Source organism: Echinops telfairi, unplaced genomic scaffold (genome assembly GCF_000313985.2).
Source record: "Echinops telfairi isolate 266 unplaced genomic scaffold, ASM31398v2 ScPeMD7_5;HRSCAF=22, whole genome shotgun sequence".
NCBI classification, from domain to species: domain Eukaryota; kingdom Metazoa; phylum Chordata; class Mammalia; order Afrosoricida; family Tenrecidae; genus Echinops; species Echinops telfairi.
The window spans coordinates 40,897,136-40,910,816 of record NW_022103901.1 but is presented as its reverse complement, the minus strand read 5'-3'; the positions used below and the strand labels follow the sequence as shown (position 1 = coordinate 40,910,816).

General features: G+C 50.8%; 1 protein-coding gene across 1 annotated transcript in view; it reads right to left on the bottom strand.

The window, feature by feature from the left end:
• Positions 1 to 13,681, bottom strand: part of SNX29 (sorting nexin 29) — a 464,053-nt gene that overhangs the window by 285,401 nt on the left and 164,971 nt on the right. Inside the window, exon 13 of the mRNA XM_004706258.4 lies at positions 9,154 to 9,236. Coding sequence (XP_004706315.2) covers positions 9,154 to 9,236 — 83 coding nt within the window. The remainder of the gene's footprint in view (positions 1 to 9,153; positions 9,237 to 13,681) is intronic.

Here is a 13,681-nt window from a genome sequence, read left to right as displayed (position 1 = left end):
TTTCTCCTGTTTAGTGACTGGTTGTTTCAAACTGCTGACTTTGGTCCAAATCATAACCACTACACCACCAGGCTTCCTTTAGCAACCCTGTGGGGCATAATGAACCTGCTCCTTAGGGTTTCAGAGACCGTGGCACTTCACAGGAGCTGGGAGCCACATCCTTCACCCAAGGAGTGACTGGTCGGTTTGAACCCACGGAAGTCCTAGTGAGTGGCCCAACTTCCAACCCCACTCCCAAAGCCACTAGGGCTCCTCAGAATGGCTTGTTTGTAGTCGATTAAGCATAAAGATGCAGCCACTGGCCAGCTCTGGGGTGACAACTAGAGGAGACGATGGCAGAGCCGTCACAAGGGACTTCTTTCTCCAGATCTGAAAGGTGATTAGGGGATGTGCCAGGCCCTAGGACCCAAGGATTGTGGGTAAAGTGAACATTAGTACAAGGGTGGACAGGTACTCAACAGCCAGGATTGGCCCGGGAGCAAGTTTCTTCTTCGGCTCAAAGAATGAAAGTAAGGCCATAAGCCAGTGAAATCACCCCAGACAGACGGGCTTTATCTCTTTGGAAAATGTCTACTTTTGCATTCAGTCCATGGGGGAAAAAGAGCAAACATTTAGACAAGTCACTCTCCGCCAAGGTACAAGGCATCATTACCCACTCAAGCAAAGCAAAATGACCGGGTGCCTGTGAAAGCTGTAATTAGAAACGTAAAACAGAGCGGTTTTCAAAAGCAAAGTGGCATTTAACAAAACAAGCCACCTGTCAGCATCCAGGAAGGAGCGGAGTTGGAAACCAAAGGAGAATGACAAACTGCACGTGGATAATCACAATGTGGAGATGGCCCCACGAGGGGCTGGGCGGCGATGGAGGCGCGTCTGGCCTCGTCGCTGCGCACAGGCTGAAGAGCTGCTCCGGTTGCTCCTGCTTTGTTTCTGGGCCTTTCTTCCCGCCAAACAACGAAAAGGAAATGAGCAGAAATCATGAATCGATACCCAGTCTTTCCAGACAATTGCTTTTGCCGTGATTCAGGAAAGGAAAGTGTCCTGCCGTGGATAAAAGTAGGGGCGCAGATAGAACGAGGCCTTGGGAGGGACACCGGGCCTTCTGGAAGCGAGGCCTGAGCCCTCCAGCCCCTGACCCTGCAGGTTGGATGTTGCTTTCTACAGTAGAAACATCACAAACTTCGGCAGCCCCCATACCTCCCTCCCTTCCACGTGATTTCCATCAGCCTCACCCATGCCAGAGCCACCTGGGGCAGTAACTGCTGGCCACTCCCACCCCCCAGTATTGTGTTTAGGGTACAAAACAGAACCCAATCTCAAATGTACTTAAGGAGAACATTCAGTCAAACAGAACAAAGGCACATCATCTGGATACAGGAGGCCATTATCATGAAGTCATTAGCACGGGGTTTGCAGAGATCCAGAGCTTTATAAAGGACAGGGGAGGGCACAGAGAATTGTCACGGAGCCTGACTGGCAGCAGATCAACACTTCATAATTACAGGGGGGACCGCTGGTGCCGAGAACAGAACCATGACTGGGATATGTACATCATATTAGACAGAAGAGCTTATGAGATCAGTCCAAGGCCTTATGACTAAGGCAGTCAAGGCATGACTCATGATGATGTGACCTCCGGTAGTGGATCTCCCTCAAAGGCACACGAAGCATGCCCCTGATCTGGAGGCTGGGCAGGGATTTCACTTTCCACTGCACTCTGCTTGAGGGCAAGACCATTCTCACCCAAGCTCACGGTCACATAGGAGTCACGAGGGGACTCTGGGTTTTCACGGACCTCCATTGCCTTCTGCAAATGGGGAGCTCAGAATTTCAGCTCTAAAACAGTTCTCATTTTCCTTTCTTATATTTCTTCTGGGCAGGTAAGCAACCACATTACGTAGCCTCCTCTGTATTTAGTAGTCAAAGTTCATTAGAGGTATAATTCATTGAGGGTTCTTCCAGGAAGGCTCCTAAAAGGAGGCACATCATTCTAAACATGTGAACTGTTTAGCGGACTTGACTGTGACGCATGCCCTCCCCCCGCCCCACGCCTGCTTCTTAGAGGCGATGGTTGGAGCACCTGCAACTACGTAAGCACTAAGAGGCAAATAAGGAAGAGGGAAGCAGCCCAAGTTCTCCACGACCAGAGAAATACATGGGCCCAGGATGGCCTCAGCTCAGACTTCTGTTAGGTGCCAATGTGATGGAACAAACTGTGTCCCCCAAAATACATGTCAGAACCCCAGCCCCTATACATGCAGCCCTGACACTATCTGGAAAAAGGATTTTTATGGCTTCCTTAGTGAGATCGGATTCCTGTAAGGTATGTTCTGAGTCTAGTCATTTCTGAAGGGGTGCACTGGGGAGGGCAGATCCCCTGAGAAGATCCTCTGCGAGCCAAGGAATGCCCAGGGTGGCCAACCAGGAAGGAACGAACGGGGCTGAGATGTGGATTCGAACCTTCAACCTCCAGAAGCATGAGGAAATATATTGTGGTCTTTCAACAGTTTACCTGTTGGATTTGTGTCCAAGCACCAGAGAGTCTGAAAATAAACCACTACCTTGTGGGAAATGCTGCTTTGTTTTGTTTTTAATGCAGCCAAACCAAGTCCAACTTGAATACTATGCCATCCCCTCCCAAAAAATCACACATAGGCTCAGAAGGAACAAAACACGTGCTAAGCACTATGTCTCTCCCCTATAGAAATCAGGGTGCCCCATTCCCACAGCTCTCCACTGACATGGGCATCGGTGTTTCTGCTACCCAACAGCATTTCCTCTCTTAGCAGAGTCTACCCCCCCATTTCCAAAAGCCTATCTCTCCCCAACTCTCTGAGTGGGCACGTGTCTGGGGCTGAGTCCAGCAGAGATCTACTATTCCCCTGTCCTCCCATCTGCATGCCACTCAAGCTGGTACAGTCACACTTAATCTGGAAGCTTCCATCACTGTCTTCAAGTGCACTTGTAACTTTTTTTCCCCAAGTAATCAGAAAAATACATGGACTTCAAAAGGTTTACATAGAAAATGGAATTAAGAGATAATGCAGCTTTTCACAAACTTTTTGAAGCCCCCTCCTATGGAAATGTTGTGGTGGGTTCATGTGATGTGGGGTGCACCCTGCCTGGGTCCCCAGCCCACTCTCATTTCTGTGAGGCAGACGCGTGAGGCTCAGGGAGGGCCCGTGGCATTGTGTGTGTGGTTGGCAGCACTGCCAAACACTCAGCAAGGCAGGGGCAAGCACTGGGCTCCCCACTCCAATTTTTGTTTAAAGGTCAGGACACTAAGCTAATCGCACAAGTACTGTTTTATGAGGATAACTGATTGGAAAGCTTTCAGAGAGGTTTACTCTGAAATCATCACCATAATTACTTACCACTTTCAGAGGTTATTTTACAGGTGTTTTTCTGGCCCCTATGGAGCCTGGGGGCCTGCAAAATGTATCCCCATCCAAAATAGCATCAGCAACAGCCCAGTGTTCCTACAAAGGGGCTCCAAGAAGTTCATGGGGAAATGCCACCATGATCTTTGCATTCTTTTCCACAAGGTCCCCTTGTATATGCACCCCTTTAAATGACTCTATAAAGCCAACTGGAGCATCTCCACTCCTCAGATAAAGAGATGGAAGCTACAAGAACACGCAGCAAAAACAACAACAGAGCTGGAACTCGGTGCAGACCCACCCGCGGGGCAGCCAGACCTGCTCTCCCTTAGCTCCTGCTTGATGACCTCATTTGGAGGTGCCAAGGAGATAAATAGCTCACCGGAGGCCAGATACACTCACTCTCTGCGAGACATTATTGAGGACAAGCCTGATAGAGCTGCGCTGATGCAGCGAGAGCCCTGGAGCTGGAAGATCTACATGGAGACTCCTGCCAGCGCTAAGATGCTTCGACAACCACTGGATCCACAAGACTTTCCACCAACTGGCTGGTGATCTTCTGAATTCAGCATCATTGCATGTTGTTTGTGAGTCTGAAGAGGACTTTATAGATTGGTATCAGACATATGGACTAATATCAGACTTATGGACTTGATCTAGACTGGGCTGGGATGTTTTCTCAATATTCAATTGCTCTTGTATATAAAGCTCTTTCTTATACACAGATCAGTGTCTATGAATTTATTTCTCTAGTCAACCCACACTAACACAACAGGGTTTCCATCATCCGGAGATAGGGAAACAGAGAGGATCTGCTTCAGGATGTGGGGAAGAGAAGAATACACAGCAGTGCCCACAACAGCACTACTCCCAAGAGCCAAAGCAGGAAAGAGCCTGGATGTCGACTCACAAAGGAAGGGACTGGTGAAGCATGGCCCACCCAATGATGGTTGCTGCTCAGACAGGAGAAAAGAAGGCCTGCTCCTATGACAGCACATGCCTGTTAACACGTGCCACTGCATGAAATTAAGCTGACACCACAGGGCACATCCTGGGGCCTGACAGGAAGCGTTTACAACAAGGGATGCAGCAAAGCCAGCACTTAATAGTGGTGACTAGGGGCTAGGGTGGGGGAGGAGAGTACGGAGTTTCTGTTGGGGTGATGGCAAACAACTGGAAATAGACAGTGGCCCAAGTTAATATGGCTTCAGAGCCCCCTGAATTTGTATATTAAAAACAACAACAAACTCACTGCCATCAAATAAACTCTGACTCATAGCAATCCTATATAACAAGGTAGAACTGCCCCTGTGGGCTTCTGAGACTAACTCTTTCTGGGAGTAGAAAGTCTCATCTTTCTCCTGTTTAGTGACTGGTTGTTTCAAACTGCTGACCGTGCAGCAGCCCAATTTGTAACCACTAAGCCACCATGGCTCCCTTTGAATGTATACGAATGGATCTGTATGCATTCATTTTTTTAAAATCATTTTATTGGGGGCTCGTACAACTCATCACAATCCATCCATTATGTCAAGCACACTTGCACATTTGTTGCCATTATCATTCTCAAAACATTTACTTTCTACTTGAGCCCTTGGCATCAGCTCCTTCTTTCTCTCCCCTTGCTCCCCCACTCTTCCTCCCTCATGAACCCTTGATAATTTAGAATTTTTTTCATGTCTTACACTGTCCAACTGTCCAATGTCTCCCTTCACCTACTTTTCTGTTGTCTGTCCCCTCAGGGAGGGGGTTATATGTAGATTATTGTGATTGGTTCCCTCTTTCTCCCCTACCTTCCCCTTCCCCTCCTGGTATCGCTACTCTCATTATTGATCCTGAGGGGTTTATCTGTTCTGAATTCCCTGAGTTTCCAACTCTTACCTGTACCACCGTACATCCTCTGGTCTAGCTGGATTTATAAGTTAGAATTAGGATCATGATAGTGGGGGCGAGGAAGCCTTAGAGAACTAGAGGCAAGTCGTATGTTTCATCAGTGCTATACTGCACCCTGACTGGCTCGTCTCCTCCCTGTGACCCTTCAGTAAGGGGATGTCCACTTGCCTACAAATGGGCTTTGGGCCTCCACTCCGCACTCCCCCTCATTCACAATGATGTGATTTTTTAAAAACAAATCTTTCAGGTGCACATACCCAGGATGAAGTGCCGTGTGTGGGGCTACCCTGAGAGGCCCTCCTCCTGCAGAAGCACACTGCAGGGGGCCAGGAGGGCAACGCGAACATGCGAGACCAGTCACCCAGATGCTGAAGCACACCGGCAGGCACTGAGACAGAAAGAAGCCAGAGCAATGGGGCAGAGTAAGGACGAAGACAGGGCCAGCCCAATGGCCAGCAGGAGGTGAAACTTGAGCAGAGACCTCATGCCAAGAGGGGCTAACAAGGAGAGCTCTTTGGCAGAGGGAAGCAGAGAAGAGCCCGAGGGTCAACAGCAGAAAGGCGAGGCCCAGATGGCCAGAAGAGAGAGTGGTATCGGAAGAGGGGGAGCAAAGGAAGAGGCATCACAGAGAGCCGGGGCTGGAATCTGACTTCAGTTGCCACAAGGCTCCCTGTTTATTCCACTGTTAACATACCCAATCACTCCCACATTCTCATACCCTCACTCACATACTCTCTCACTCTCACTCCCACACTCTCACACTCACACTCACTCACTATCACCACAATCACACAGACACACCCACACACACACACTCACTCACTCACTCACACAGACTCACTCATTCACTCTCACACTCCTCCGTGCAGTCAGAGCAGCCTGGTCAACCCCAGCTATCACACAGCGGGAACCGGCCACAGGACAGATGCTATGCAGCTCTCAGATCCTCTCGTGCAAGTCAACCACCTTCACAGAGTCAGGCTCCTAACTGTCTGCCCTACCTTCTGGGAGCCTGGGGAAACTGAGGCCAGGGCAGAGCAAGACACTCCAGCAGGTGTGAGGCCAGGAATGGCGGAATGTGGAGTGCCCACCAGTCCTGTTTCCTCATTCCTCCTTTGTTTCTGAAAGCCAAGTTTCAAAGGTGCTCCCAAGCTGCCCTCATCTGTCAAGTCCCCACAACATCATTACTCTGAGGGCGGCCAGCAGCAGCAGCCTGGCCCCCGGCATTAATTAAAGAGATGCTGATGAGAGCTTGTGGCTTTAGACTCCATCACAAGGGAGGGAGACGTTGGGTGGTTGGGGCAGATGATGACAGTGCATGTGACCAAAAGGGGGCAGGGCAGACACTGTATTTGGAAAGGAGCCGGCTACAGAGGTGGGGGACACAGCCTGTGTGACAAGAGGACAGATGATATCCCCAGCCGGAGCTGAGAGTCAGTGCCAGGGGCAGTTTGAAGCCAACTCAAATTGGACCACAGGTCAGAGAGGATGGTGGAACCTCTGCTTCTATCACTAAAATGTCCTGCTGGCCCAGGGGCTCAAAGGGCATCAGCAGGACTCCTGCAGCTCAGCTTATCCTCTGCTGAGGGCCTTCTTCAGGGGAGCACAGGAGTTGGATAGCGGCCCAAACTTCCTGAGGCTGACAAGACAGAACCCTTTCCAGATTGCCTGCAAGAGCCTTGAGAGCTAGTGGGCGGGACTGAGCCACCAAGGGCGAGCTTTAGACCACCCATCCCCAGCCCACCTCAGCAGTGGAGAAGGATGCTGGCTAGCCCAGAGGAGGCCACAAAAGTGCCAGTGTACGTGGGCAGGTGAGGTGGTCGACTCAGCCGTGTGCCAAGGGCAAACCCAAGGTCTCCTGAAATGTGAAGTTCAGTGGCCCCTGGCAGGAACACCTCCTCTTCAAGCTCTGGTTCTCAGGAAAACACAGCGGAGGAACCTAGGAGAAGCCCATCAGCCAGCAAGGGTTGTACTTGGCTCGCTTCCTCTCCTGTGTCCCCTGCCCCTGCTCCTCCCCCTTGCCTTCTTGGCCAACACCCATACTAGGTGCCCTTCACCAGACGGAGGCAACTAGCTGGGGGTGAGGAGGGGGCCCTCGTTCCCTTGAGTCATGGGTGGCATCCTTGAGAAGTGGCACACATCCTTGAAAGGAGGCCAAGGGCAGCATTTTAAAGAGTTGTCTCCGTCAAGACTGCCTCGTGGTGCCTGGCACATGGAGGTGCTCACTCATATCTGCTAAGTGGACTGTGGGACTTAAATGAGCAACGATGGGGCTTCCAGTGCCCCCGCCTGAGGGCTTTTGCCAAGACCTTCCCCCAAAGGGAGACTCATGGAGCAGGTGGCACTGCAAGAAACACAGGAGCAGGGGACCGCTGCTGTCCGGGGCAGAAGCTGCTTAACCATCTCTGTGCCAGCCCACCACGAAGCGGCTGAAACTCAGTTGTTTCCTGGTTTGACTTCCTTGCTGTGCCCACCACAGCAAGGCTCTGTATGGGTCGAGGACTGATTTCTCGAAAGGTCTAGGGCACCTGCATCAGATTCACATGATCTAGGTGTGCAGATCAAGAGCCCTTCCCAAACCTACTCCTAGAGGCAGTGCCCGGGAAGAGGCTCCACAGGTGGAGGCGGTGGCTGTGGTTGTGGCTGGCTGTAGCAACAAGAACTTTCTAATGCCAAGAGCCAGGGATATGGGAGAAAAGACTTCACCTGGAGCTCCATCACGGATAGAAGTGCAAGTTCCTTCAGCTCTCCTCCCTTTCAAGAGAGAGAAAAGAGCTACTCATGACCTGCTTGTTGGGATAAATGAGAGTGCATTTGATCTTGCTTAGAGAGGCTAAAGGGGCAGACAAATAAAATTCACTCCAAACATGAATGTAAGGAACGACTGACCTACAAAACGCCAGGCACTGCGGAAGCAGCGATGAGAAAATGTGAGTAGGTGAGAAGACCAACATATACATCGCTCAGCTATGACATGAACTCAGGCCATAACAGGGGTCCCTGCATGAAAAGAGCAGGAGCCCAAGGAGGCAGACATGGTGCACGCAGCACACAACCCCAGCCTGGTCAGGGAGACAAAGCTATGTCCTCCCAGTGCAGCAGGGGTGACTCTGAATCCAGGGACCAGCTCTGGAGGGACGCTTTTCTCCCTGTCGACTCTGGGGAGGGTGACTGTCCCTTGGCTTCCTGGTGCTCCCCATGCCAGTGTGTCACCTAGCTTCCTTCCTGCTCTGACTCCTCAGAGACTGACTCGAGACACCCCCTCTAACAAGCCAGCCTTGCTACGGCAACCAAGAAAACCCACAGAGATGGGGGTCAGAGTCCACAGCACCTTCTCTGGCGAGCATAGTTCAATCTGCTGTGTGTTTGTGATTAATGTTCCCAATAGTCGTGCGATAATAACAGCAAATCATTGATTCAGTATTTACTCTTCGGTAAGGACTCTGCTGCTGACACGGGGCCTCGTAAGGAGATGCGGCCATTTGAAAGGTGAGGACAGTGAGGCAGCGTTAGATTAAGAAAGGAAAGCAGGGCTGCGGTTGCAGCCTGCTTGGGCTGAATCCAGCGCTCTGCCGCGCACCATCCGGGCAGATACTCGAAGTCAGACTGCAAGGTCACATGCACTGCCAGGCTCTAGACATGAAATTCCCCAAGAACACAGACTGAGCCGACTCCTGCCAAGAGTCTCTTAAACGGAGTCTTACAATATTACAAACGATTTAGCAAGAATGTGCAGTAGGATTTTCCATCTAATTAGTTTTTTGGAATCTTTCTAATTCCCGCACATATCCACTCACCACATGTTGAGGGGCTAGAAGGATACAACGCTCGGCGCCCTCCGCCAACCACCACCCCCAGCGGGGTTCCGGGTCTCACTCACCCTCAGCTGTCTGGCCTTCTCTTTTCAGCATCTGGACAGCACCCACATACTTCTTCAGCTGGACTTTCAGCACCTCGTTTTCTCTGCAGAGAAAAGAAAGTCTTATTTTAAAATTGGCAGGGCAGACCTGGGGCAGGGAAGCCGGAGGGAAAGGAACCTATGTGCTGTGTGTCTCGTAAACATGACCTCGCCCTCTCCTGCTCCAGAGGGTCAGTGCACTGGCCAGAAGACGCTCGGAGGGCGCATGTGGAATGCCTCCAGGGGCCGCTCTCTCCCCACAGAGCACAGTGCTAAAAACGTCAGCTGTTGCTGCTGTGGTTCTGCTGTCCAGTTGGTTCTGACCCGGGGCAACCCCGCGTGAGGACAGAACTGCCCCAGGAGGTTTTCAAAAACCACCCATCAGGTCTTTTGGAAACACCCACCGGGCCTGTGTTCCGAGACACTTCTGGGTACCGTCAAAGGGCCGGTCTTTTAGCTTGTGGGTGAGGTACCACTGGCGTCAGGTTAGGGTGCTGACATGGTGTGCTTGGGCGGGTCAACGTGCTCTCCTGTGAGGCACCTTGTGACAGTCTCCTTGGGTTCCTGAAGGCTTACAGTTCTCTGAGCCCCATGTCCAGTAGAGTTCAGAACCATGCCAGGTAATCCTTCTGTGGGGGGGCTCGATCCCAACTCCTATCCAAAGATGAGGAAACTGAGGCTGAACGATGAGCAACCACGGACGGAGTCCACAGCCACCACGGTGAGACTGTGGGACAAAGCACCTGTGTCCACATTACCAAATTCACTGCCTAGACAGACACCCAATGGGGGACAGACTCTCGCCATGCTGAGTCTCGACTCGTTCCCAAAGAGCAGACACTGGGATCTCACTGCATCAAGCATGAGGCCATGGGTTCACCGTTTGCTCTGCAATGGACTAAGTACCACCCGGTGTCCAGTACAATAACCCTGAACACTGTACCCCATTGTGTCAGAGGAAACTGGACACACAGAGGTTAAGATCTCTGGCCAGGGCACCCAGCAGAAATCCAACCTCTGTTCTCTCTGCCCCCCAAGCCCACATGAGTCTTCTCCAGCTCCTTGGGGATTTCGACTTGGTTTCTTACTAGCTACAGCCAGAAAGAAGTGACTCCGCCCAAGTTCCTGCTTCAGCCGCTCAATGTCTTGAGCCCAAATCCTCGTGAACATGATTAAAAATAAACTCTACTATTCACTTAAGATTTTAACTCACAGTGACCCTACAGAACCAAATAAAATCACTCTTAGGCACTCCAAGACTGAAAAGCTTTTATGAGAATAGCTAACCTCACTTTTCCTCCCAGGAGCAGCTGGTGGGTGGGACTGATACTTAAACCACCACACCACTAGGGTTCCTTTTGAAAATGCTAGAATGGCTTTCTCTTTCTTCACAATAAAACGAGTATAAATGGTCCCTGAAAATTTTCTAAGAGGAATGCAGAATTAAGCAGAAACCCCAAGCCCTGAAATCCAGTGAGTTCTGATTCTTATCCCATCCATACTTTATTCTAAGCATAGGTCAACACAGTCTCGGTTAACTACAGATGCACAGCCCTGCCAAGCTGATACCAAGAGAGACCACACTGAGAATGGCTCTGGTGTTTGGTGGCCTCACTCAACAGTTCACTGCAGCCAGCCCATCTGGTTGCCAGGCCTCAGGATGGTGATGCTGCCGGGTCTCGAGACCGAGAAACGGGGACTGCTCATCACTGGCTCTGTCTGTCTATCTGCAGGGCATCAAATACCTCCAGGCCCACAAAGATGGCAACGTGCTTTGCGTATTCCTCTGCAGCACTAGGCTTTAGCAGGAAAACAAAATCATCTGGATACAAATTGCGCTCTGCTCTGGAGCACTAGCAAAAGCAAACCACAGAGGAGTCCCTTAATTGCCCCTTCTTCTGGACAGCCTGCCACGGATGTCTCCATCGGCACCTGTTTTCTCTGCCAGTGGTGTGCGTAGCAAGTGTTTGAAACAGAGCTACTAATGAGCCTTGTGAAGGGAGACTCTTTCAGATGCCTGTGTGCTATGTAGCTGGTTTTCTCTAGATTTCTCCCACCAGAATCTCCTTGCCCATTCCAGTCTAGTCCCAGGCTCCACATTTGAATTCAGGTCACCTGTTATCTGAAAATACAAGGCGGGGAGCAATTTGTATGCTTCCATGTGGCATAGCTTCAACAATGTTTCATGGAAGCAAGTCTTCAGAGAGGAAAGCAGACAGGTCCCACTAGGGAGAGTGATGGGTACGTGGTACCCATGTCTGGCTGCCAGGACACAGCCCATGGTTCCCACCAGTCAGGTGGGTTCCTCGTCTTTGTCCCCTCAAACTCTGTTGCCAGAGTGGAAATGTCTCAGGCAGCCACATTTCTTAGGGCTGCAATCAACCTTCCAATAGAGCATGAAGGTGCCGACTCCGAAATCAGACCTGAGAGATGCAAAAAAGCAGGGGACTTTTAATAGGAACCCAAGGCCCATCCAAAAGATGAGATCTGTGGGAATGAATCAAACTACCCTCAGACAGGCACCTTCGGGAGTCATCCTGCCCACTCTGAGCCTATGAATGCACTTGTTGGCCCTTGGCAAGGAATCAACACTTTCGGGTCACAAAAACCCATGGATGTCACGTCAATTCCATCGCACAGTGGCCCTCCTGGACAGCGCAGACTGCTCCAGGTTCTAGAAACAGATGCAAACTGCCACCTCGTCCTCTTGAGGAGCCTCTGGCGGGTTCAAAGCACTCACCTTTAGTTAGCGGTCAATGCACCGTCAGAGCTTCTTTCCAAGTCACCAAACCCACTGCCATGAGTCAACTAATCCTTGGGGTCTCTGCCTCCTCTCGCTCCCATAGAGCTGCTAGTCGTTTTGAACCAGCGGCTCTGCAGTTAGGAGCCCAGCCCTTAACTCACTGCACCACCAGGGCTACTCGTTCAAGTCACCAAATGAATATCAAAGCCACTGCCATCAGGTTGATTCCCCCACACAGCAACCTGAGCTGGGACGCCCTACAGGAGCAGACAGCCTCATGTTTGTCCTACACAGTGGCTGGTGCTTTGAAAGGCCATCACCTACCTGCCTAAACAAACGCATCCATTAAGTCAATTCCAACTCCCCACAGTCCCATGCAAGGTTTCCAAGACTATAAATATTCATAAGAGCAGACAGACAAATTCATGTTTCTCCTGAGGACCAATTGGTGGGTTTGAACCACTAACCTTGCAGTTAGCAGCCCATCCCACTGTGCCATCCGAGCTAGATACCTTCTGAATGAAACTCAAACATTGGGTGACTGGCTCACTGACTGCTCCAAAGAGGGACCTGCTCCTGGCCCCAAGACAAGATTATGTCCCCTCATCACCTTCACTATTACCTTGAAGTAATGACCGATTCACAGAGCTGGAGAGAGTCTGTCTACCTGCATGCGGTTTCCCCAATGGTCACATCTGACAATGGCAAGACCAGAGAATGGTATGGGTACCACGTGCTTCTCCATCTCAGGTGTTAAGTAAGTCCTTTACTCTAACCCTTTGCCATAGTGTGCTTCTGAAGATGGGTTAGGCATCCTGAGCAGGCCGTCAGCAGTAAACCAAGTGTAAGCCATGCGGGACGGGGCTGTGGCCAAGTGGCGCATTCTCACCCTACCCAGTTAATGGGTTTTGAAACTTAACATGTTACTGTTGTGTATGTGTTCTGCTGTGATCTTCAGGATGGGCAGTTCAAAACTACCAGCCGCTGAGGGAGAGAGATGGGACTTTCTACTCCCTTTAATAGTTATAGTCTCAGAAACCTACAGGGACAGTTCTACGCTGTCCTATAGGCTCACTACGAGTCAGTGTTGACTCGTGGTAGTGAGTTCTTTTTGTCCCCTCCATTTGGTTACTGTTGTTGCTGTCTGGGGCTGGTCACTCATTCTGAACCACAGTGACCCCATGGACAAGAGGGGGAAATGCCGCCCCACCTGTTGCTAGCCTCACGACTGTCCTGTTGTAGCGCATGGTTGCAGCCACTATGGCCACTCATCTCAAGGGTCTTCCTCGTTCTCTCGACCCTCTCCTTCCCCAAGCAAGCTGTCCTTTTTCCAGAGACTGGTCTCTCCTGATAACCTGTCCTATGAACTCTTCTAAGGAGCATGTTACAAGCCCAAGAAAGTAACTGTGCATGGACTGCTGAGAGCTGGGCATGTGAAGGGCTCGCTCGTTCCCTGAAATCCTTCCATTCTAGCTACAGAGTGAGAAGCAGCCCAGTGCGAGACCGCAGACAGGTACAGGCATACCTTGTTACCGAGATGCTTATATAAACCCACCAATGGAGTCCTTTCAGATTTACCATGGCCCTGTAGAACAGAGCAGAACTTCCCCATAGGGTTTCCAAGGCTGTAAATTTTAAGAGAAGCAGGCAGCTGGTGAGTTCGAACCGTCAACCTTCAGTTAACAGCCAAGCATTGGACCACTGCACCACTAGAGCTCTTTCTGAGGTCTATCTATTCAACACAAGACACTTTCCCGTCTATCACAC